The sequence below is a fragment of the Rhinolophus ferrumequinum genome, chromosome 9 (genome assembly GCF_004115265.2).
Source record: "Rhinolophus ferrumequinum isolate MPI-CBG mRhiFer1 chromosome 9, mRhiFer1_v1.p, whole genome shotgun sequence".
In the NCBI taxonomy this organism is placed as follows: domain Eukaryota; kingdom Metazoa; phylum Chordata; class Mammalia; order Chiroptera; family Rhinolophidae; genus Rhinolophus; species Rhinolophus ferrumequinum.
The window spans coordinates 51,395,673-51,421,840 of NC_046292.1; the positions used below are offsets into that span (position 1 = coordinate 51,395,673).

The 26,168-nt window shown below is 33.9% G+C and overlaps 1 protein-coding gene across 1 annotated transcript in view; it reads left to right on the forward strand.

The window, feature by feature from the left end:
- Positions 1–26,168, forward strand: part of LRRC7 (leucine rich repeat containing 7) — a 364,327-nt gene that overhangs the window by 114,428 nt on the left and 223,731 nt on the right. The window contains 3 exon segments of the mRNA XM_033115988.1: positions 7,095–7,109; positions 7,112–7,172; positions 16,108–16,197. Coding sequence (XP_032971879.1) covers positions 7,095–7,109; positions 7,112–7,172; positions 16,108–16,197 — 166 coding nt within the window.

Consider the following 26,168-nt stretch of genomic DNA (forward strand, 5'->3'; position numbering starts at 1 on the left):
TGCCTTCTCAAAACTGAAAAATATTATAAAAGTTGGTATTGGAATTAAAATATCACATAAATATTAAAATATCATAAATAGATTCCCTTTTTTATATACAAGATATAACTATGATTTTTGTCTTTTATCAGCATATGGCACTTCTATCACAGAGTAAGTGGGCTTGATGATATCTATGAAATTCAGAATAACAAACATTTCAAAATACATTATCCATAACTATTGTCATGTGTACTGATTTATATAAAGATTTATAAGTAATAAACAAAAGGTAATGCAGTTACGAGAACACTAAAAAGTTTAAAATTTGGTATTTATAAAAAGTTTTTTTATATTATATTGTATGGAAAGAGAGTTACCTTTTTCATGTAGAAAATGTAATTTGAATCTAAAGGCCTCTGCACTAAAATTAAATATGTCTTTCCATTTTGTGAAGTTATGTTCATTGCTTCAAGGTATTGATGCAAAATATAATTCGATGCAAATTAACAAACACTTGCCAAGTTACCATTGTTTTCCTAGGTCTGAGCTAGGATAATGTCAGGAATATCAAGAAATTGAATGTCAAAGGACAAATCTCACTCTATTTCCATCCTCCTTCTTTCCAGAACACTTTCTCTTATAAAAATCCAACATCCTTTGACCCCACCAGAACCACCAGTCTATTAATACCACTGCCTCCTCAGGAATTCTTTCATCCTTGCTGTTTTCTCTGCCCTTTTTGCACATCTCAAATTCCATTGTCAATCGTCAAATAACCCCCTTGACACCCTTGCTCCTCTCCTGTCACTGTGTATGCTCAGTAAAATTCAATCCTGGTTGAACCCAACTCTCTACCTATTGCTGAAAGGATCTGGAAAAAACAATTACATTGACATAACTTGAAATTCATCACAGAAATTCTAAAGTACAGCCTTAATGCTTCCCAGCAATCATGTAATATTTCCTTTGTCTAATGACTCTCCTCTTGTGACTATTTCAATGTTTTCCTCTGCCTTGAACCCTTCCACACCTCCTCTGCCATCTCCGTGGCTGTCGATCCTATTCCACTGAATACATTAAGGCTCTCAGAAGATAACTTCTACAGGCTGTTTACCATCATATGTACCCATCTACACGCATCTGCACCCATAGTCTCTGACTCCTGCCTGGTAGTGTAGCTGAACTATCCCTGTTCCTCTCGGAAGCCAATTTCTTCACTAGATAACCACCCTTACTTGCCTATCCACTGATATCACTCTAGCAACTTTCTTCAGACTCTACTATTAATACATCATCAAGATTTCCTCTCACTTGTTTGTTTTAATAGGCATACACACCTCCTATTATTTTTTCCATTCTAAAGAAACCTTGGTTCCTCTTCCCTTTGACATGCAGACATCTGTGTCCCTTATCTCTCTCACCTTCTTCACGTCTTTGTTTAAAAGCCATCTTTCCGATCAAGGCTTACCCTAATCACCCTAATTAAATTTGAAGTTGCCAGCATTTCTTTTTTTCCATTTATTGTTTTATCATTAATTCTAGGTGTACAAAACACCATAGTGATGAGGACATTGACACCCCTCACAAAGTGATAATCCCAACAAGTGTACTACCTATCTGACATCATAATAGCTATTATAATACTATTAATTATAATATATTCCCTATACTGTACTTTACATTCAGTGACTATATATTTTTTTAGGTGTAGTTGACATTCAGTATTATTTTATGTTAGTTTTAGGTGTACAGCATAGTGGTTAGGCATTTATAATTTATAAACTGATTCCCCCCCCCAATAAGTCCAGTAACCACCTGACACTATACATAGTTTTTACAATATTATTGCCTATATTTCCTATACTATATTTCACATCCTGTGACTATATTGTAACTAGTAATTTGTGCTTCCTAATCCTTTCCCCTTCTCGCCCATCCCCCAACACCCCTCCCTTCTAACAAACATCAGTTTGTTCTCTGTATCTATGAGTCTAATTTTATGTTTTGTTTGTTCATTTATTCAGTTCTTTAGATTCCGCATATAAGTGAGATCACATGGTATCTGTCTTTCTCAGTGTGACTTACTTGACTTAGCATAATGCCGCCTAGATCCATCCATATTGTTGCAAATGGTAAAAATTTCTTTTTTTCCTATGGCAGAGTAATACATATAGATAGATAGATAGATAAAAATAGATAGATATAGATATATGTAATATACATATAATTACATTATGTATATACATATGTATACATATAATTAATATATATTACATATACCGGGGGTGCCAAAAAAATGTATACAAAAGGATGCTTTGGTCAACATTGCTCAAGCAGTAGTTCTCCCTAATCAGAAGTATCTGGACACAGATGGTAACCACTTTGAGCACGCCTTGTAATTGCAGAAGTCAAATGTGACTTGTATTCATCTTTTGTTATCATATATATTATTACAATTTTAATAGTTTTTCCTTTCTTAAAATGTGTATACAATTTTTTGGATATATGTGTGTGTGTGTGTGTGTGTGTGTGTGTGTGTGTGGGTGTGTGTGTATACACATATATATATGTATATATATCAATTTCTTTATTCAGTCATCTATTGATGGGCAATTCGTTGTTTCCATATCTTGGCTATTGTGAATAACACTGAAGTAAACTAGGGGTGCGTATATCTTTTCAAATTAGTGTTTTGGATTTCTTTGGATCAATACCCAGGAGTGGTATTGCTGGGTCATACCCAGGCATTTCTGATCCATCTTTGATAGAATTTAAATGTATTTACATGGATATATTCTTACTGAGGATTTAGATGTGAGAGTATATAGGGACAGGTAAGTATTATAACACATTAAATAAATATATTCAGACAATTAATTAATTCAGAATATGAGATTAAAAAACAGAGTATATGTTATAGAAATGTCTTACACTCAGGTTTGCCTTTCAAGGATCTTTCATTTATGATCATAAGGGTCAGTGTTGCTATTGTTATTGTTAGGCTCTATATTTGATAATGAGAAGATTGTTTGGCACATTTAGATTCCACACTTACGTATTGCATTGGTAAAAAGCATTTGCTTTTATACTTTAATACCAACTTAAAGCCTAACACAAGATTTTAACAACACTTTAGTTTGATTTTTATTTTTACATCAGTAATCTTTTTTATAATTAAAGTTGAAAACTATATTAATTATCAACTTAAAATCCTTCTATCAAGACTCGATTGTCTGCATTAGTAATAAAAACAATTAACTGAATATACTGAAACCTAAACTTAGCCATGACTTCTTTTTCCCATGGTAAGCAGAAAAGATTCATATTTGATTGATTTCTGGAATTCTCCTTTCTCCCTTCTTCTGGTCACCAGTGAGATGGTCTAATGGAGGTAGTAGGCAAGAGAAAAAGAATGAAAACCCCACAAAGTGAATTAGTTCTTGAATAATTAAAGTTGAGCAGGAACTTATTCAACCTAGTTTTTTAAAAAGGGGAAAGACAGAAACAATCAGATATTCTATTACATATTTTCTTCTTCAAGATATTAATATTTTGTTAATGCAATTATGAATAATTCCATTGCATTAAAAGCTTTGTTTCTAAGATATTTTAAGTTCAGAATACAGAAATGTTATTTCCCATTTGACAGAATTTCTGTGGACATATTCCAAATAGATTTGTGGTATAGTTGCTGAAGTAAACACATTGGGAAAAGTATTACCACAGTGTCCTAATTTGGATGATAAACATTTATTGATGCCATCTGCTATTTGTGAATAGGACAATTGTCCACTTTTTAGCTAAATATACCACTTTACCTATAACTCACAAAACTTTCTGTGTAATTATTTTAGAGTACAGCCCTTATTTGTTGTTCAGCCCGGATTTGAATCTTGTCTAAATACAATAAACTTGAATCTCCAGGGGTTCCCAAAATAAATGAACTTGTGATGCCCTTAGAAGATAATTCCTTGTGGAGCTCTGTTAGAAAGACGGAGATGTGTCAACTGAAAAATAGGGGTTAAAACTTGAATTGCATGGCCTACAAATGCTTGATCCTTTTTCCTACAGTAATCACAAGTAAAGGCCGGAATAAGATATATTGTTAAAGTAAAGGATATTTATCCCCCTATTTCTGGAAAAATAAATTTGAAAATCAATACAAAGTCCATCTTAGAAAATGTGTATGTATGTGTGCATTTGTATATATATATATATATATATATATATATATATATATAGAAAGAGAGAGAGAGACAGAGAGAGAGAGATACATAAAACCTTTTTATAAATTGAAAACACTGTGCTCAGAGGACTAGAAACCAATCTCAAAGACTGGTTAATAAAAATGGGGTTATATAATAAAATCTAAAATAATTTCAGTAGTATGTAAGCATAATGGAGTAAATGTGAACAAGAGTATGGTGTTAAAAAATGAATTAAATCCCACCTACATCCATTTCCATCTATAAACACTCATTAGATATTTAAATAAGTCGCCTAATCCTTGCGAATGAGTGTTTCATCATCCATAAAATGAAAGTAATATTGCCTAATATATCTTCCTCACAAGGTTATTAAGAAAATTAAATTATTTTACACACAGGCATAGAGAAGTCTAAATGAACTTTTCTCTTATTAATACATGAGTTTTATCTAGTATTTATAAGGTATTTATGTGCCAGACATGATACTAAGTTCTTTACATTCAAACCATCTAATACTCAGAAAAACCTTTTGAATTAAGCAAGGAATGAGTGAGTGACACTTGAATATTATAGTGTCTGCCCAAGGTTACATGGCTAGTTAGGCGATAATACTGGGATTCGGTCACCCTTCCAACCTGTGACTTTAACTATGCTATGTTTAGCATAGTTAAACTCTCCATGTTTAGATTGAACTACATGTTGAGGTTATATTCTAAGTATTTTTCCTAAACTCTAGGGCCCATATATTGGTGTATATGGAAAAATTCCTGTCACCTATTTTTCCAAATTTGTTCCAACTTTCATAAACAAACTAAGACAGCTATAAAACCTCAGCAAAAATATACAAGTATTGCTGAGCATAAACTTGTTATATATTTATATGTTGTTGGTTCCCTTGTTGACTGATACCCTCTGCTTCTGTTTATTTCTGGTAATTATAGATAATATCTATGCAGCATTTCCTGCCTATTACTTTATCTCTTTCAATCCTCACTGCAACACTCCAATGAAACCATTTATATAATCACCATTTTTCAGTAGGAAGCTAAGACATTGAGCATTCAAGTGACTTGCCTAGAGTTACTCAACCAGTGAGTGGTAAAATTGGGATTCTATCCTAATCCAATGGGCGCTGCTCTGGACACTTTTAAGTTTCAGCTGTAAACAGTGTAATACAAGTTTTTAAACAAATACTGTGGTAGCATTTCCACCACAGCAGGGAACTCCATTTTCAGTAGAACACAAAGAGATACAGTATTTCCTTAAAATCGTATTTTAATTGGCTTCTGCTCCCATGACTTGTTTTATGCATAATTTAAGGAAATATCATCCTAATGCAGACATACAGCATCAGGCCTACCCGTGTGTAATGAGCCCAGATTGGTGACTAACTAGAGAAAGGTAAAAGGAGAAAACAAGAAGGCATATACCTTTGTTGGTTGTAGATATCCAAAGCAAATATGAATACTGAGGTAAAATATTGAGGATAGCTCAAGGGTTAGCCTATTGACTTTTTGGCCATTTTGTTCACATCCAGTAAATGAGGGCAGCTCTAGGTGTTATGGCCTTTCCAATAAAGAGAATTGGCCTTTCTCATTCAATTCATACGTAATGGAGCTCCTAAAATACCTTGGGCATATTAAGAAGGTGAAATGCTTGAGCAATAATTTTTGGAGAGCATAGTTTATGATGAAATTTCACATAAGGAAAAATGGCATGAGAAATGTCCCCATCCTCTCTTTCATACCCTTACTTTACACTGAATAAACAATCTGCCTTGGTCTGACCCCCCTCCTGCTGCTTCACTGGGCTCTGAGGTCCTGTGGACACGCTGGTTTGGGTGAACTAAATCTAGAAAGTGGAGGGTTTTCTTTCTTAAAGAAACAAAGAAAGGTTCAACTAAAACCTGCCACATGAAGTTCCTCATCCTTCTGTCAGATATGAAGTGCTTGGCAGGACTCGTATTTATGGATATTTTTACATCCTTAGTAATGGTTTCAAAAATTGAGAGCAGGTGGTATTGCAGGCATATAGAAATGGCTTCGGATAGCTGTTTTCTAACCTTTGCAGGGCCTACTATATTTAACTCATTTGTACCAACTGATTGAAATGTCGTCCACATCTTTTACCCCTCACACTCATATTTGTGGATTAAGTTTTGTGACTTACTGATTTTCAGTAAGAAAAACTTGTGTTTTTTCTGTCACACAGCCAACAGCACAGCTGTGACAGCAGATGAATAGTTCTCCAAGGGCAATGAGCTAGGCTGGCTACCTCAGAGCCTCCAGAGATGACCCAGGAAGGGCTGCTCACCTCTTCACCTTTTCAGGCAGATGCAGAACTGCAGAACTTCACTTTGTGCCAACAAGGAAGAATTACATAAACTTTGTTAAAGCCCCGTATTAGTTTGAGAATATCTAGTGGTTTTGTGATTTGTCCTTAGGTATTTTTCACACGTATGTGTTCAATCTTTCCAATTTTATAACATGAAGGAAGCAAAGATTTTTCTCTTCTGTTTTCTATCATCTGATGATTTCCCCTTCTTCCAGTTGCAGAATATAGTAACTATCAACCTAAACTATTTTTATATCTTTGGATACATAAAGAGCCAAGATCTGTCTTACGTCAAATATACAATTGTCCTCAGTTGCATATCAATTTCCAATTATTACTATCATTAAATATTGACATTAAACTTTTATTTTTGATATGTATGTATATATGATATGACACTAACATGTAATATTAAGTTATTGTTCTTACTTAAATGATTATCCCATAAGTGTTTATACTGTATATTTAATTAATTATTCTTAATATTAGAACTATAATGGAGAGAATTTGTACTGGGACATTTTCATGTTTTTGTGTTTTGTTTTTTTCGTTTTTTTTTTTACATTTTAGGTGTACAAGAATTTCCAGAAACATAAAGTGCTGTAAGTGTTTAACAATTATTGAAGCCAGTGTCAATCCCATTTCTAAGTGAGTATGAGTGATTTCATTTTATTTATTTTATGTTTTCACTGAATAACATGTACCAAGATAAAGAAAATTTATATAGTAAATTAATTTTAAATGCTGCACTTAAAATTCAATTCAGTAGAATGATGTGAAAGGAATAATCAAATCAGAACAGTTCAGCAAAAGATGATTAAAAGCATTGCTGAGTAACAATGAAGGCCTAATTGGTGCATCATGGTATTACTCTAAAGCAAACTATGTCATCATTTTTTTGTGTCTCTCAGGCAACATTCCATGGAAGAGCAGTGAAACTAAGGAAACAGTTATTAGTTATGGTCATGATAGAAATTAGCATCAAGGATGTGATGAAAGTTCAAGAGCATGCAAAAGTTTAAGGGATTAATAGGTGCATGAAAATAGCTTATCATATAGTTCAAGCTGGTAATAGAATTAAGTATGACCAGAAGGAGGTAGCATTTGTGTGCCCACGATTACAGGAAGAACAAAAAGACAATTCTATGAGGATAGGAGAATGAAAAAAATGGATAGTAAAGATGCTAATAATTAGACATAGGGTATTTGTGATTTGTTATTAGAAAAATGCCATGGGAAAATGAGACCCAGCCGTGACCATGTTTGTGAATTACAGTTACATCATAATGAGAGAGGGTGTACTATTGAACAAGTGGATCAAGAAACCGCAAAATGAACAGGTTAGATGAGCCATGAGCCTCCATGTTAAAGTCATTTAACGGTGGAAGTGAACATGAACTCTAGAAAGGCTATTGACAGTTGTAGTACTATTTGGAAAAGACTGAAAGGAATCAGTGATATTGGGATGCAGATGAGTTCCAGAGTAAGACTGGCATTATAATTATACAAACACTTCAAGCAGGGTTGGAGAAAACTCCCTCAGTCCTTTATCCACATGAAGTTGGAGAGACTGAGAGAACCTGAAGCCCACTGGAAACTTATTTAATGAATGTGGTGTTTTTAGAAGAAGACCAAAGGAAGTTTATCAAAGGAAATTTGAAGGGAAATTTTTCACCAACAGAGTTGAGGAGAAGGAGTAGTGAGAATGGTTTCTCTATGGATCATGAGAAGAGGCTATAGATGAGAATAGGAATGGAAGAGAATGTGAAAGAAGGAGATCGAAATTTAGAAGGAGATCTTTACAGTGAATGGTTTGTGGAATAATTGAAGGCCTTTTGTTGCAAGTGGAACATCAAGCAATAAAATGTGTTTGAAAGGTACAGCTTTTCTACCTGAAAAGTAGACGAAGGAAGGAAAAAATATCCTGTGAGAAGTGTTTCCCAAAACGTTTAGACCTGAATGCAATTTTCTCAACAAAGAAATAGATGTTGCTAACTTCTCACATCAATACTACAGCCGTGGCCTTGACTTGAATCATAAGCCACAGGCAGATGATGAATTGTTTTGATTTCTAGCTCTTTAATTCTAATAGCTCATCTTATTTGGGAATCATGCTCAGTTCGTTGGGAGTAGGTTAGATGATAAATCACATCTTTAAGAAGCTTAAAGTTTATAGTCCTGTTGGTTATGTCTCTGAATTGTTTTCATATGTTGAACTTTTTAAAAGATGACTGAATGATCTATTTCATCAAAAAAAAATGCCTAACACTAAAAACATTAAACAGTTTGGGAATTCATAAAAAATTATTCTATAGAAGAGTCAATTTACATAGCACACTAATTTTAAAGTTAGGCTTTTTTAAAGATACAATTTATGTGCAGTAAAATTTACCCTTTTGGGTGTAAATTTGTGAATTTTGACAAATGTATACAGTTGTGGAACCACCACCATAATCAAGATATGGACTATTTACATCACCCCAAGAAGTTCCCTCAGCTCAATCATCCACCGATCTGATTTCTATCCCCATGGTTTTGCCTTTTCAAAAATATCATATAAGTGGTACCACACTTTTGTATCAAACTTTTTTTACTTAACACACTGATTCTGAGATTTACCTATGTCATTTCAAGAATCAGCATTACATTCCTTTTTATTTGTAGGTAGTATTCCATTGTATCAATTTACTATAATTTTATAGACATATAGGTTGTTTGCATAAGCATATGTTTTCACTTCTATTGGTTATACACCTAGGAATAGCATAGTAGGTAATATGGTAGATGTATGTTTAAACTTATAAAAAATTTTCAAACTGTTTTCCAAAACAGCTATTCATCGTTCACTCCCATCAGCAATTTATTAGAGTTTCCTTTGTTCCTCATCTTTGTCAGAATTTGGTATGATCTGTTTTTTGGGGTTTTTTTTCCTATTTTAGCCAGTCTAGATGTGCTGTCTCATGGTGATATCTCATTGTAATTTTAATTTACATTTTTAATATACAAGTAACATCTTTCCATGTACTTATTTACAATCTGTATTGTTTATTTGGCAAAAAAATTCAAATCTTTTGTTCATTTATATTGACTTGTCTTTTTATTATTGAATTATTAGAATTCTTTATCTATATCTATATATACTGGCTAAAAGTCCTTTATCTGATATCTGTTTGCAAATAATTGCTCCTAGTGTGTGACTTATCTTTTTATTTTCAAAATAGTGATTTTCAAAAGAAGTTTTTAATTTTGATGAAGTTCTAATTATACATTTTTAATGGCTATGCTTGTTGTTCCTATCTTAATGATCTTTTCTAAATTGATAGTCATAAAGATTTTCTATAGTTTTCCTCTGGAACTCTTATAGTTTAGGTTTTACACTTAGGTCTATGATCAATTTGAAGTTGATTTTTATATACGTGCAAAATGTGAGGGTCATGTTTTGTTTGTTTATTTGTTGGTTTGTTTGTTTGAATATGGATATCCAATTGTTCTACCACCATTTGTTGAAAAGATTATCCTTTCTTCATAAAATTACCTGAATATCTTTTTGTAAATCAATTGATCATATGTATGTGGTTCAATTTCTGAATTCTCTGTTTTGTACTGATCTATATTCCATCTTTTTACATCAATTCCATGCTGTCTTAATTACTGTACCTTTATAGTAATTCATACAATTAGGGAATGTGAGTCCTTCAACTTTCTTCCTCTGTATCAAAATACTTGAGCTATTCTATGCTCTTTGCTTTTTCAGATAAATTTTATAATCAGCTTGCCAATGTCTACAAAAATATAAGATTTTTCCAGATAGGGATTACATTGAATCTGTAGATCAATTTGGGTGAATTGACATCTCAAAAATCTTGAGTATTCCTATCGCTGAGCATAATTTGTAATATATATCTATACTTTAAAAATGTATTTTTATCAATGTTTTGTAGATTTCAGCATATAAGTTTTGTACATGTTTTGTTCATTTTATTCCAAGTATTTCAGGTTTTTTGTACAATTGCAAATGATTTTTCTATTATTCAGTTGTTTATTGCTGGTATATAGAAATACAATTGATTTTTTTTATATATCCCTTACGTCCTAAAGTCTCACTATTAGTTTTTACTAGTTTTAGTAAATCCATTTATTAGTTCTAGTAAATATTTCATAGATTTGGGGTGATTTTTTAGGTAGACAATCATGTCACCTGTGAATAAAGACAGTTTCATTTTTATCCTTTTCAATCGGTATGACTTTTATTTATTTATTTTTTCCTATTGTCCTGGCTAGGACCTTCTGTACAATGTTGAATAAAAGAGATGAAAGGGAAATCATTGCCTTGTTTCCAGACTTAGCGATAAAGTATTCTGACTTTCACCATTGTGTGGAATTGTTACTTGTTGTTTTTCATACGTGCCCTTTATCAGGTTGAGGAAAGTTTTAATAACCCGTACCTCACTTCCTTTTAAGCCCTCCTCAGCAGGGTCCTCAAAGTTTAGATTTCTACTTTCATTCATTTCAAGGGAATCTAGGCTCTGTTTGCTCAAGTCATCCCATTTTACACCTCTTGATGTGGCATGATTAATAATAGCTCCCTTTTAAACTCTCAAAAATGTCCTAGTTTGGATGATAAATTATGGAGTCACTATGGTTATATAGCAAAATTGAAAGATAATTGCAAAGTAAAGGGAGAAATCATGAAACAAGTTTGCAGTGATGTTAAAAGAATTAATTGAAAATTAGATTAGAAATACATGAAATGGTAATGATGGCAATGTTAAGGAGGTGGAATTATGAGAAGTATTTTTCTTTTCTCCCTATTTTTCAAATGTTCTATATATTATTATATTAATTTTAAAATTTTAAGTTACATAAATTAATATTTAGATGTAAAATACATTTTCCAGTAAGGGTAGAAGATTTTACATTAGCTTCTTAATCACAACTTATAATTTAATTTGGTCTAACTCTTCTGTTAGAGGTCAAATGCCTGTAATAAGTTTTTATTTAACTACTAAAGTAAATGGAATTAGAAAAGAAAAAATGTTGAAACAAGGATGTCTGCAACCAATCTTAATTGGCCTATTCCAATAATAAAACAGCATTAATAAAAATAATTAATATTCTAGTTAACATTGAAGATCAGAATAAAAACAATACTACTATACCAAATAAAAATAATATAATTGCTCCCATTTACTGAGTTCTTACTATGGGGTAGGTCATCATTTAATCATTGGAACAACTATGGAAGTAGATACTAGTAATACCATTTTTTTTATTTGTACAAACTCTTTTTTTTAATTAGTTTCAGGTGTACAAATAATGTAATAGTTAGACACTTATCATTTATATCCCTCACACAGTGATAACCTCCCCCATCTACTACCCCTCTGACATCGCATACAGCCGTTACATTTCCACTGTCTCGTTCCTAATGCTGTACTCCGCTTCTTTTAAATATATATATATAAATTGTAGTTGACATTCATTATTGTTCAGCTTCAGCTTCAGGTGTACAGTGCAGTAATCAGGCATCTACATCATCCCTGAGGTGGTCTCCCTAATGAGACAAGTGTCCATTGGATACCCTACAAAATCTTTACAACATTATTGATTATATTCCCCAAATGAATTTCATATCTCTGTGGCAATCTTGTGGTTACTGACTGTGCTTTCTAATCTCACCTTCCCCCTTATCCTCACCGTACCTCCCATGTAATATCATTTTAAAAGTAAGTAAAACTAAGTCTTACAAAGATTTGCAAAGATCGTAGATATAATAATTGAAAGACTGTGATTCAAACCCAGGTCTTCTGACATGAGTGCCTATGTGCTCAACCACTAAACCATATGGGTGTCTGGTTTTATTATCCTTTCTTTGTGCAGTTTGAATATGCCACTTTTAATTTAAGTAATTAATAAATGAAAGTATTTTCTTAGCAGAGACTATTTAGCAATATATATAACATATTATAATTTTTTAAATTAATCAGTCAAATGTGAAAAACCACCAGTGATTTAGGATAGTAATATTATTTCATTATTGAGAGCTCCCAAGCTTAGTGTAAAATGTTGGATTTCATTGAGTAGCTTGGAGGATGATAAAGAAATCCATGATAGTCCACTTTATCAAGTTTATCTATCTTGCTGGGAATATCTTCTTCCTTGCCTCTCCTTGAATATTCCTCTGGAAATGGTGATATTGACAAATGGGCCATTGTCTCTATAAGAAGCTACAATTTGTACCATAAAATTAGAAGTAATAAAATTGACTATCTTCTTTAGTAGACCTACTGACTTTTTATATTTTTCAAATAGTATGTTTCAAAATACAGTACTAGATCATTGAGGAGATTACAAATTTCTTGTCCTCAATAAATTTATAATTTATCCAGGAAGAGAAAATGCCCAGCACTTGTACAAAGTTTAATTTTGTAAGCATGTTGCTAAATCTATGAATAGAATCCTATGGGGAAGTGAGAAAAAAAGCCATTAATTTTTAATCTAAGCACAGAGTAACCATTCAATAAATGCTTGATGAAATGACTGAAATAAAAAAACACATAAATTTTTATAGGACATACTGTATAAATATAACCTTTTAACTCTATGTTTTTAAAAAAGAATGGTTCAATATAAAATGTCAACTCATCTTTGTTTATAACAAGGCAGAAAAAATTATCTTATTTATATTCTGGTTTTTCATATTATTTATTTTTGGCAGTCCAGTTTTGCAGTTGGAATCTGCACATGTGGTCAAGTCTTCAATCTTCAAAGAAGTGTGTACGTAAGAAGCCAGATTTCCTTGTAGCACAAATTTTTCCAGTGAAGCAGAAATTAAGAAATATATTTTTGATCAAAGAAGCAGTACAATGTAATATCATTCAGTGCATACATATGCAGAATAGTAGACTAAGGGAAACTGGATAATTCAAATTGTACCTATCTAGAAAATTAGTATTTTAAAGGTTTTTTTACTTATTAGTAGTTACAATGTTAAAGTAAATTATTAGATCAAAGGTTTTCAACATCTTCTCATTTTACATGTACGGATACCTTTTTTTAAAAAAAAGTCATGAATGATTTCTTCTTTCAAATCAGTACAGTAAGTAGAGGACATTAAAGGAAGATAGTAGGTCAATTGGGTTGAAATCTATTGAACGTTTCTATCATTATCATAAAAACTATCATACTACAGGATGTGAGCTCCATGCATTAAAACACAGGAAAATATAGAGAAAAACAATGATCTCCCATAGGTTTTTTTTTTTTTTTTAGTCCTATAGGATAAAGTTCAACCTTTGAGTCAAAGGTGTAATACCCTCTAAACCCCACCCCCTATGACATTCTCAAATTTTAACTCCTAATACGCTGGTACATAAAGCATTTTCTCTGGAACGCACCTTCTCTTGGTCACCCATCTCAGGTGAATTCTTACCTCTACATTCTAAACACCCTCACTCTTCCCTTCCTCCTTTCTCCTTTTTTTCTACTTTTACGAATCCTACGTCTTTAAGAACAAATTTCTGGAAACATCCTCTATGAAAATATATACAACAATTCAACTCCAAAATACAAACTGGAACAAGATGTTGTAGCAAAAATAATCAATATAGTATCATCAGAGTGTATAAAAATTCCTACAAATTAGTATAAAAATATCAATTGTGTTTAGTCTGTATTCCCCAGAAGCAGAGGTTTAGAAAGAATTCAAGCAGTATATTTCGGAGGTGGTCTGAGAAATACTTGTTGAAGCTATTTAGTAGTATGGACCACTGGACCTTAATCTATCTGAGGGACTCTGGGAAATAGTGCAAAATACCTGTGAGGCAGCTGAGCTATTTATACTCCTACTAGTTATTAGTTGAGGGCTGTTCCTACAGGACAGGGATATAACTTAAATAATTCCTTGTATAAAAGGTTACATGTTTTAAAATATCCACAGAGGCAATGTTTGCCATAGAAAACAAACAAGACACTAGAAACAATTGTAATGTTCTTTATAAGAAGGATAATAAATAAATTGTGATATATCCTTACAATGGAATACTATACTATAGTGATCAGTAATCTAAATCAAAATGGGTGCATTTCACAATTAATGTTAATTTTTAAAAGTCTCAAACATGTTCCTAGTATAATTTGATTTATATAATGTTCAAAAACATGCAAATCCACCCAACTTTTTTTTAAGGATTGAAATAGTTGTAGAAAAACTTTTTAAAAATCATAACAGTCAACATCATTCAGGAATTTGTGAAGCAAATAGGAAGATGTAATCAGGGAGGGGCGACCAGAGGGTTTTAGAGGTACCAGTTCTATTTATTATAATATATTTTGGCTACACATATATTATTTTATTATAAAACATTTCATGACAAAAGATTGGGCATAGAAAGAGAAGCCATTGAATGAAACTCAGATATAATGTCCCAAGAGTAGGAGGAGAAGCAGGAAAAGTGGTATACTGGAAGCCAAGTAGGAGAGAACAATCAGTGATGGTGATTGTTGCTAGGCAGTGAGGGATGCAAAATGAAATGGGGACTAAGAGATCATTGGAAGCTTTGGAGCTGCAGTTTCAGTAACAGAGTTAGGGTAGATGCTGGAAACCAATGAATTGAGGAGTAGTAAAAAGCAGTGAATATAGGTAGCTCTTTAAATAATTTTGTCAGTAAGGGCAACTAGGGAGACAGGTCATATCTTGAGGGGAAGACAAATTTGAACACTGTTTAGCAGTATTTTGTAAAAGAACATAATCTTTTCTAGACAACAGATAAAGACATTAAGGTGTTTAAAAAGAAATTCAATGACAAGAAAAAATTCAATATCCTTCTAGGGAAAAATGTCCCAGAAAATCTTTGAGTTAAATCTTTTTGGTGAAAAAGATGTAATATTTCAAATAATTATTTCATTTAACTGGTAAAATTTCCCCAAAAGATATTTTCTCAACTCTTTTAATGCCTCCTAAAACCCTTAGGATTCTGTTTAATTATTGTTTCAATGTCATTCATTTTTAGTGAACATGAATTGGACAAATTTGAATTAGAACATACATACCATGTTGAGCCTGCATTGAAGAAATTATTAGTTACAAGGATAAAAATACTCCTTCCTTTTCATATTAGGCAACTTTAGTCATCATTGTAACAAATTGTAGACAAATTTGAATGATTAAATGACAGAGTAAGTAGATACCCTTGCTTGACTATATATGTGAGTATCCTATCGGGAAAGAACATAAAATTAAAAATTATAAAACATGGCATGCAATTTGAAATTTCCATAAAGACATATCTCTTTGGTATGCATAATGTTAGGGCAAGAGTGAGATGATATTGCTGACTTTGGCAGTGACATAAATCTCAGCAGAGTAGAGCAGCATGGAGGTGGGTAAATGCCATTTATTTTAATAGCAGGCAAAATTTTCAAACTGTAACAACATGCTCAATAAATTCTTCCTATACTGTAATGCCAAAGGAGAGTTGAAAAATGTATTACACTTCTATTTTTCTCCTTAGGGATATATATATATTTGTTCTGTTTCTATGGCAACATTGATGCAGTGACTAAACCTTGAACTTCTTTCTAGGCTTCCTGATGGCTTCACGCAGCTTATAAACCTGACCCAGCTCTACCTGAATGACGCCTTTCTTGAATTTCTTCCAGCAAATTTTGGAAGGTAAGAATAAGAAAATTAAATGATGCATTTTAAAAAACTTTATTACATTTATTGAGGTGACATTGGTTAATAAGATTATGTAAGTTTCAAGTGTACAATTCTATAATGCATCATCTGTATATCACATTGTGTGTTCGACACACAAAATCAAGTCTCCTTCCGTCACCACATATTTGACCCCATTTCCCTCTTCTACCTGCCTTTTCCCCACTTTCCCTCTGATAATCACTGTACTGTTATCTGTTACTAAGAGTTTTTTGTTTGTTTGTTGCTTTCTGTTTTATATCCCACATATGAGTGAAATAATATGGTTCTTGTCATTTTCTGTTTGATTTATTTTGCTTAGCATGATATTCTCAAGATCCATCCATGTTGTCGCAAATAGCAGTATTTCATCTTTTCTTATGGCTGAGTAATATTACATTGTACATATGTGCCACATCTTCTTTATCCAATGACCTATTGAAGGACACTTCGGTTATTTCCATGTCTTAGCCATGAATAACGCTGCAGTGAACAAAGGGGTACATATATCTTTATGAATAAATGTTCTCAAATTTTTCAGGTAGATAGGCAGGAGAGGAATTACTGTGTCATATGGTAGCTCTAGTCCTAATTTTTTGAGGAACCTCCATATTGTTTTCCATAGTGGCTGTACCAATTTACATTCCCACCAGCAGTGTATGAGGGTTCCTTTTTCTCCACAACCTCTCCAACATTTGTTATTTCTTATCTTGTTAATAATAGCCTTTATAACAGGTGTGAGGTGGTATCTCGTGGTTTTGATTTGCATTTCCCTAATAGCTAGTGAAGTTGAGCATTTTTCATGTATCTGTTGGCCTTTTGTCTTCTTGGGACAAGTGTCTGTTCAGATCCTCTGTCCATTTTTTAATTGGATTATGTGTTTTTGTTGTTGAGTTGTATGAATTCTTTATATATTTTGGATATTAACCCTTTATTGAGGTATTATTTGTAGATATCTTCTCCCCTCTGGTCGGTTGCCTTTTTGCTTTGTTGGTGGTTTCTTTTCTGTGCAGAAGCTTTTTAGTTAAATAATCCCATTTATTTATTTTTGCTTTTACTTCCCTTGACTTTGAGGTCAAATTCATAAAACCCTCTCTAAGACCAAGGTCCATAAGTTTGTACCTATGTTTTGTCTATGTATTTTATTGTTTCACGTCTTATCTTTAGGTCTTTGATCCATTTTGAGTTAATTTTGTTGTATGGTGATGGATAGCAGTCTAGTTTCATTCTTTTGTATATGGCTTTCCAATTTTCCCAGCACCATTTATTGAAGAGGCTTTCTTTTCTCCACTGTATGTTTTTGGCTCCTTTGTCAAAAATTATTTGCCCATATATGTATGTGGGTTTGTTTCTGGGTTTTTCATTCTGTTCCATTGATCTGAGTGTCTGATCTGTATTCTGCCAATACCATACTGTTTTGATTATCATTGTCTTGTAGTATAAATTAAAGTCAGGGAGTGTGATACCTCCTTGTTCTTTTTTTTTTCTCAGAATTGTTTTGGCTATTCTGGGTCTTTTGTGTTCCATGTATATCTGATGATATTTTGTTTTACTTCTTGAAAAAATGCCATTGGGATTTTGATGGGAATTCCTTTAAATCTGTATATTACTTTGGGTATCATGGCCATTTTAATAATGTTGGTTTTTTGAATCCATGAACATGGAATATCTTTCCTTTGTATCTGCTTCAATTTCATTTAATAATGTTTTATAGTTTTCAGTGTATAGGTCCTTTACATCCTTTGTTAATTTTATTTCTAGGTATTTTATTCCTTTTTTTTTAATTGCTGATGGAATTGTTCTTTTCATTTCTTCTTTTTCTGAAATTTCATTGTTACCGGTAGCTTATAGGAACACAATAGATTTTTGTACATTGATTTTTGTTGTTGTTGTTGTTGTTTTGCTATTTTTAAATTAGAATTTTATTATAAGGGATACAACTTATGAATAGCCTAATGAAAGCAATAAATAGGGCAAGCTAAGGAGGAAAGGCACCGAGCTTTCATGCCCTCTCTGGGTGCACCACCCTCATAGGACATGGATATGTTCACCGACCCTGAAACCCTCAACCTCTTCATTCAAGAGTTTTCAATGAGGCTTCATGCTGTAGGCCTGACTGATTCAATCATTGCCTATTGTTGACTTAACTCAATCCCCAGTCCTCCCCTCCCAAAGTCTGGGGGAAGGGCTCAAAAGTCTAAACCTCCAATCATCTGATGTGTACATTGATTTTGTATCCTGCAACTTTACTATATTTGTTTATTGTTTCTAATAGTTTTTGGTGGAATCTTTAGGGTTTTAGGTGATGCAATTTTATTTCACTTACCATTGTGATAAACCTCTTTGTAGTTCAGTAAATGAGTACCAGGTAATTCATTCACGTTAACTTATGAAACACTTTGCAAAAAAATAAAGTACAACTAGATCATCGATAATCAAATCAATTTCATGAGTTAAATATAAAATAAAATAAAATGCAAAATTATCTGCAAAATATATCCATGAATATCTGTGGCTCTTGGTTCAGGAAATATCTTTATAGCATAGAAACAAATGAAAATATAAATGGATAAATAGATTGACTACATGAATGCTTTTAAAATAAAATAACATCAGAAAATATTTAAAAATTGAAGAAAAACAATAAACTGAGAAAATATTTCCACCATATATGGAAAGCAAATTATATCCTTAACCTATAAAGAATTCTTACAAATGAGTAAGACAAAGATCTCATAGGAAAACAAATGGGTAAATGTATGTAAAAGCAATTCATAATAAAACATGCAAATTACCAGTGAACACATGAAACTTGTTTATCCTCACAAATAATAAAAATAATGCAAATTAAAATAACTATAAAGTGCCATCATATTCTAGCTTATTACAAAAGCTTTCTAGAGTATGAGGAAAGAGATAATGTTACATACTTCTGATAGAATTGTGAATGTGATTATATATATATATATATATCCATTAATCTGTTGATGGAGGCTTAGGTTGTTTTCATGTCTTGACTATTACAAATACAAAGAATATACCTTAAAAGTGACGACAATTTTTTTTTTAATTTATTGGGGTGACAATTGTTAGTAAAATTACATAGATTTCAGGTGTACGATTCTGTATTACATCATCTATAAATCCCATTGTGTGTTCACCACCCAGAGTCAGTTCTCCTTCCATCACCATATATTTGATCCCCCTTACCCTCATCTCCGACCCCCAACCCCCTTACCCTCTGGTAACCACTAAACTATTGTCTGTGTCTATGAGTTTTTGTTTCTCATTTGTTTGTCTTGTTCTTTTGTTGTATTTGGTTTATATACCACATATCAGTGAAATCATATGGTTCTCTGCTTTTTCTGTCTGACTTATTTCACTTAGCATTATACTCTCAAGATCCATCCATGTTGTCACAAATGTTCCTATATCATCTTTTCTTATCACCGAATAATATTCTATTGTGTATGTATACCACAACTTCTTTATCCATTCATCTATCGAAGGACATTTTGGTTATTTCCATGTCTTGGCCACCGTAAACAAAGCTGCAATGAACATTGAGCACACGTGTCTTTATGTATAAATGTTTTCAGATTTTTTGGGTAGATACCCAGGAGAGGGATTGCTGGGTCATATGGTAATTCTATTCGTAATTTTTTGAGGAACCTCCACACTGCCTTCCATAGTGGCTGCACCAGTCTGCATTCCCACCAACAGTGTATGAGGGTTCCTTTTTCTCCATAGCCTGTCCAACACTTGTTACTATTTGTCTTGTTGATGATAGCCATTCTGACTAGGGTGAGGTGATATCTCATTGTGGTTTTTATTTGCATTTCTCTGATGATTAGTGATGCTGAGCATTTTTTCATATGTCTATTTGCCATTTGTATGTCCTCTTTGGAGAAATGTCTCTTCAGGTCCTCTGCCCATTTTTCAATTGGGTTGTTTGTTTTTTTGTTGTTGAGTTTCATGAGTTCCTTGTATATTTTGGATATTAGCCCCTTATCGGAGGCACTATTTGCAAAAATCTTCTCCCATTCAGTTGGTTGCCACTTTATTTTGTCGATGGTTTCTTTTGCTGTGCAGAAGCTTTTAAGTTTCATATAGTCCCATTCGTTTATTTTAGCTTTTACTTCCATTGCCTTTGGAGTCAAATTCATAAAATGCTCTTTGAACCCAAGGTCCATAAGTTTAGTACCTATGTTTTCTTCTATGTTTCTTCTAGTTTATTGTGTCAGGTCTTATGTTTAAGTCTTTGATCCATTTTGAATTAATTTTGGAACATGGTGACAGATAGCAATCCAGTTTCATTCTTTTGCACGTGGCTATCCAATTCTCCCAGCACCATTTATTGAAGAGGCTGTCTTTTCTCCATTGTATGTTTTTAGCTTCTTTGTCAAAAATTATCTGTCCATATTTATGTGGCTTTATTTCTGGGTTCTCAATTCTATTCCATTGGTCTATGTGTCTGTTTTTCTGTCAATACCATGCTGTTTTGATTATTGTAGCCCTGTAGTACAAGCTAAAGTCAGGGAGTGTGATACCTCCAGTATTGTTCTTTTCTCTTAAGATTGCTTTGGCTATTCGAGGTCTTTGGTGGTTCCAAACAAATCTGATTTTTTTTGTATTTCTTTTAAAAATGTCATTGGGATTTTGATGGGGATTGCATTAAATCTGTATATTGCTCTGGGTAATATAGCCATTTTAACTATGTTGATTCTTCCAGTCCATGAGCACGGAATGTCTTTCCATTTCTTTGTGTCTTCTTTAATTTCTTTCAAAAATGTCTTACAGTTTTCAGCATATAGGTCCTTCACATCCTTGGTTAAGTTTATTCCTAGGTATTTTATTCTTTTTGCTGCAATTGCAAAAGGAATTGTTTTTTGTATTTCTTTTTCTGAGATTTCTTTGTTGGTATATAGGAATGCAATGAACTTTTGTACGTTGATTTTGTAGCCGGCAACTGTACTGTATTCCTTGATTGTTTCTAATAGCTTTTTGGTGGAGTCTTTAGGGTTTTCTATATATAACATCATGTCATCTGCAAAGAGTGATAATTTAACTTCTTCATTCCCAATGTGGATGCCTTTTATTTCTTTCTCTTGCCTGATTGCTCTGGCAAGGACTTCCAACACTATGTTGAAAAGCAGAGGTGACAGGGGACAGCCCTGTCGTGTTCCTGAACGTAGAGCAAAGAGCTTCAGTTTTTCACTATTAATTATGAGATTAGCTGAGGGCTTGTCATATATGGCCTTTATTATGTTAAGGTATTTTCCTTCGATACCTATTTTATTAAGTGTTTTAATCATAAATGGATGTTGTATCTTGTCAAATGCTTTTTCTGCATCAATTGATATAATATATGATTTTTGTCCTTTATTTTGTTTATGTGATGTATCACATTGATGGATTTGCGGATACTGAACCATCCTTGTGCCCCGGGGATGAACCCCACTTGGTCGTGATGAATAATCTTTTTAATGCATTGTTGTATTTGATTTGCTAGAATTTTGTTTAGGATTTTTGCATCTGTCTTCATCAGAGATATTGATCTGTAGTTTCCTTTTTTTGTGTTGTCCTTACCAGGTTTTGGTATCAGGGTAATGTTGGCCTCATAAAATGAGTTAGGGAGTACTGTCTCTTCTTCAATTTTTTGGAAGAGTTTGAGCAGGATTGGTATTAGATCCTCTTTGAAGGTTTAGTAGAATTCACTAGTGAAGCCATCTGGTCCCAGACTTTTGCTTTTGGGAAGGTTTTGGATGACTGATTCAATTTCGTTACTGGTGATCGGTCTTTTTAGATATTCCAGTTCTTCATGGTCCAGCCTTGGAAGGCTATATGTTTCTAAGAACTTGTCCATTTCTTTTAGGTTATTGAATTTGGTGGCATATAGTCCTTCATAGTATTCTTGGATGATCCTTTGTATTTCTGTGGTGTCCGTGATAACTTCCCCTTTTTCATTTCTGATTTTGTTAATTAGTGTCTTGTCTCTTTTTATCTTAGTGAGTCTAGCCAAGGGTTTGTCAATTTTGTTAATCTTTTCAAAGAACCAGCTCTTTGTCACATTGATTTTTTTTCTATTGTCTTTTTGTTCTCTATTTCATTTAGTTCTGCTCTGATTTTTGTTATTTCCTTTCTTCTGCTGACCTTGGGTTTCACTTGTTCTTCTTTTTCTAGTTCTTTAAGGTGTAACATGAGGTTATTTGGGATTTTTCTTGTTTCTCGAAATAGGCCTGTAATGATATAAATTTCCCTCTTAAAACTGCTTTCGCTGCATCCCAAAAATTTTGGTAGGATGTATTTTCATTGTCATTTGTTTCTATGTATCTTTTGATCTCTCCTCTTATTTCTTCTTTGACCCAGTTGTTCTTTAATAGTATGTTGTTTAATCTCCATGTATTTGTGTTTTTTCCTGTTTTCTTTTTGCAGTTGATATCCAATTTCAAAGCCTTGTGATCAGAGAATATCCTTGGTATGATTTCAGTCTTCTTAAATTTGCTGAGGTTGATTTTATGTCCCAATATATGGTCTGTCCTTGAAAATGGTCCATGTACACTAGAAAAGAATGTATAGTCTGATGTTTTAGGATGAAGTGCTCTATATATGTCAATTATGTCCATTTCATCTAATGTGTCATTTAGGGCTGCTATTTCGTTATTTATTCTCTGTTTGGGTGATCTATCCATAGTTGTCAATGATGTATTTAAGTCCCCTAGTATAATTGTGTTTTGGTCAATTTCTCCCTTTAGTTCTGTTAGTAGTTGCTTGGTATATTTTGGTGCTCCCTGATTGGGGGCATAAATATTGATGACTGTTATATCTACTTGTTGTATAGTCCCCTTTACCATTATGAAATGTCCATCTTTGTCTCTTGTTATCTTTTTTCACCCTGAAGTCTGTTTCATCTGATATCATTATGGCTACACCTGATTTTCTCTGGGTACCATTTGCTTGGAGTGTCAATTTCCACCCTTTCACTTTGAGTCTATGCTTATCTTTGTAGCTGAGATGTGTCTCTTGAAGACAGCATATGGTTGGGTTTAGTTTTTTGATCCAATCTGCTACTCTGTGCCTTTTTATTCGTGAGTTCAGTCCATTTACATTTAGGGTGATTATTGATATGTGAGGATTTCCTGTCATTCTATCTTTAGTTTTCTGGTAAGGCTGTGTCTCCATTGTTTCTTTGCCTTTTGTTGTTGTCTATTATTTCTGTGTGGTGGTATTCTATGATGTTTCCCTCTGTTTCTTCTTTTATCACAGTATATATTTCAGTTCTGGATTTTTTTGAGTGGTTACCCTTAAGTTTATGTAAAAGAACGTTTGATATCTACAGTATTCCATTTTCTTCAGCACGCTTACTTTCTTCATTCCTATATTCCGGTTCAGGCCTTTACTCTCCCCCTTTTCATGTTTTGGTTGCCACAAATTGTCCCTGTTGATGGTGGTTGAATAGCCTCCTTTAGTATTTCTTGTAGTGCAGTTCGTGTATTAGAAAATTCCCTCAGCTTCTGTATGTCTGGAAAGGTTTTTATTCCTCCTTCATATCTAAAGGATATCTTTGCTGGATATATTATTCTTGGCTCATAATTTCTCTCTTTCAATAGTTTGAATATTTGGTTCCACTCCCTCCTGGTTTGTAGAGTTTCTACTGAAAAATCTGATAATAATCTAATGGGCTTTCCTTTGTAGGTTACTGTCTTCTTTTCCCTGGCTGCCTTGAGGATTCTTTCTTTGTTGTTGATTTTAGACAGCTTCAATACAATGTGCCTTGGAGAAGTCCTGTTGGGATTGAGGTAATTAGGTGTTCTATTTGCTTCTTTGATTCGAGGATCCAGTTCTGTCCACAAGTTTGGGAACTTCTCATCAACAATTTGTTTGAATATATTCTCTGTTCCCTTCTCTCTTTCTTCTCCTTCTGGTATGCCTATTATTCTTATATTGCTCTTTCTGATGGAGTCAGAAAGTTCTTGTAGAGTGCTTTCATTTCTTTTAAGTCTCAAGTCTCTTTCTTCTTCCATCTGTGTAATTTCCAGGATTCTATCTTCGATGTCACTGATTCTTTCCTCCATCTGGTCAACTCTACTACCTAAGCTGGTTATTTCATTCTTAATTTCTTCTATTGCGTTCTTAATATCCAGAAATTCTATTTGGTTCTTTTTTGAAATTGCAATATCTTTCGTAAAATGCTCATGTTGTTCTTTGATTGTTTTTCTGAGTTCATTAAACTGCCTTTCTGTGTTTTCTTGCATCTCATTGAGTTTTTTCAGAACTGCAATCTTGAATTCTCTGTCATTTAAGTCACATATTTCCATATCTTTAAGTTCCTTTTCTGGAGACTCTTCACTTTCTTTCTGAGCTGTCTTGTTGCCTTGGTTATTCATGGCAATTACTGATTTTTATTTCTCTTCCTAGACATCTACAGGGGTGGCTTCTGCAACAGGTTGATAGGAAGAAGGAAGTCTTTCTCTTGTTTTCCAGTACTTGTTGGTAGAATATTTTATTTTCTCTCCGACTGCAGCCTTTTTTTTCTCTCTCACACAGTAGTGCTTTGTTTTCTCTGCACTATTCCAGCTTCTCACACAATGGGGGATTCCCTGGGACACAGGTTTCTCCTGTTAATAGTTCACCTGGGCCACAGGGCGCAGTGTCCGTGTGGGTATGCAGAGAGCTTTTGAAGTTTCAAAGCTTTTCCTGCACCAGATTCAGAGCCCTTGTGTTTCAGCAGTTCTGTTTACTCCTGCAGGGATCCGCCCAGATAGGTGGGGCCAGGGGCGGGGTGAGTTGTGAGAGGTGGCCCAGAGCAATGGCGGTGACCACCACCACAGCCGGTCCTGCTTCCACAGCTCCCTCCCCTTTGCCAGAACTAATTGGGCTGTGAATCTATGTCTGCGGTCCACAGTTCTCAGAACAGCAAATATTCTGTTCTTTTGATCTGACATTGCTACTGTTCCGCTTCTAGCACCGGGCAGATGGGGGCGGGGCGGCAGCTCTGGGAGGGTAAGGAGGGGGCGACTAGTCTCAGTGCCTAAGGCTTCCGTTCTCTGCTCGGCAGTGAGGGCTTAAACCACCATTTTCAGCATTCTTCCCTCAGTCTTTTCTCCGAGGTCTCTGCCGTGTGCATTGGGTTCAGCCATGTTATATGCTGTCCCCTCAGCCCTGTAGGCCATAAGTGGAGCCCTAGCAGTCCGAGTTCTTCCCTCTCCTGCAGCTGCGGTAGTTCCGGGATGCAGCGAGCTCGGAGCACTGAGCTAGGTCTGCGTCCTGTGCCCAGTGGCTCCATCTCCGCACTTCTCCCTTCCTTCTTCCCCTCTCCCCCCCCCCCCCCCCCCCCCCCGCACACCAGTCACCCACCTTTAGGTGAATTCAGTAGTGGGCCTCTTCGTCTTGCCTGTCTGCTGTGCAGAGAGTCCTTTGTGGAGTTATTGTTGTTCAATTAGTTATAAATTCCAGGGGAACTTTACAGAGGCTCACTTCATGCCGCCATTTTGATGACGTCTCTCAAAAGTTAAGACAATTTAAGCTTATTGTCAACAGCATTTTTCTAAGCCAAAACTACTTGAAATTAGAATTTAATTTTACATAAATTGTTTGCCAAAACATGTTCCATTTTATTATTGTGATCTGAAAAAATTTTTTAACCTTCAGCTGAGTAGTTTGATAAACAGATGCTTAAGATCCCTTTCAAAACCTGAGATTTGGTGCCCTTAAAGGACAGAATATCATTACATTAGTACAAGTGTTGAGAAGATTTGCGACATATAAATGTTTAAGAAATCTCTTTTGCCCACTCTCTGAAGAACTGAATCATTTCATTTCCTATAGAGATGAAGAGTTATAAGATTTAAATTAAGTTAGAAACTTGATAAGAGTCAAAACAAAAAAAAAAAAAGGAAGAAAGAGGAAGAGACCTAGATGAATACCTAAAAGCACAGTAAATATGG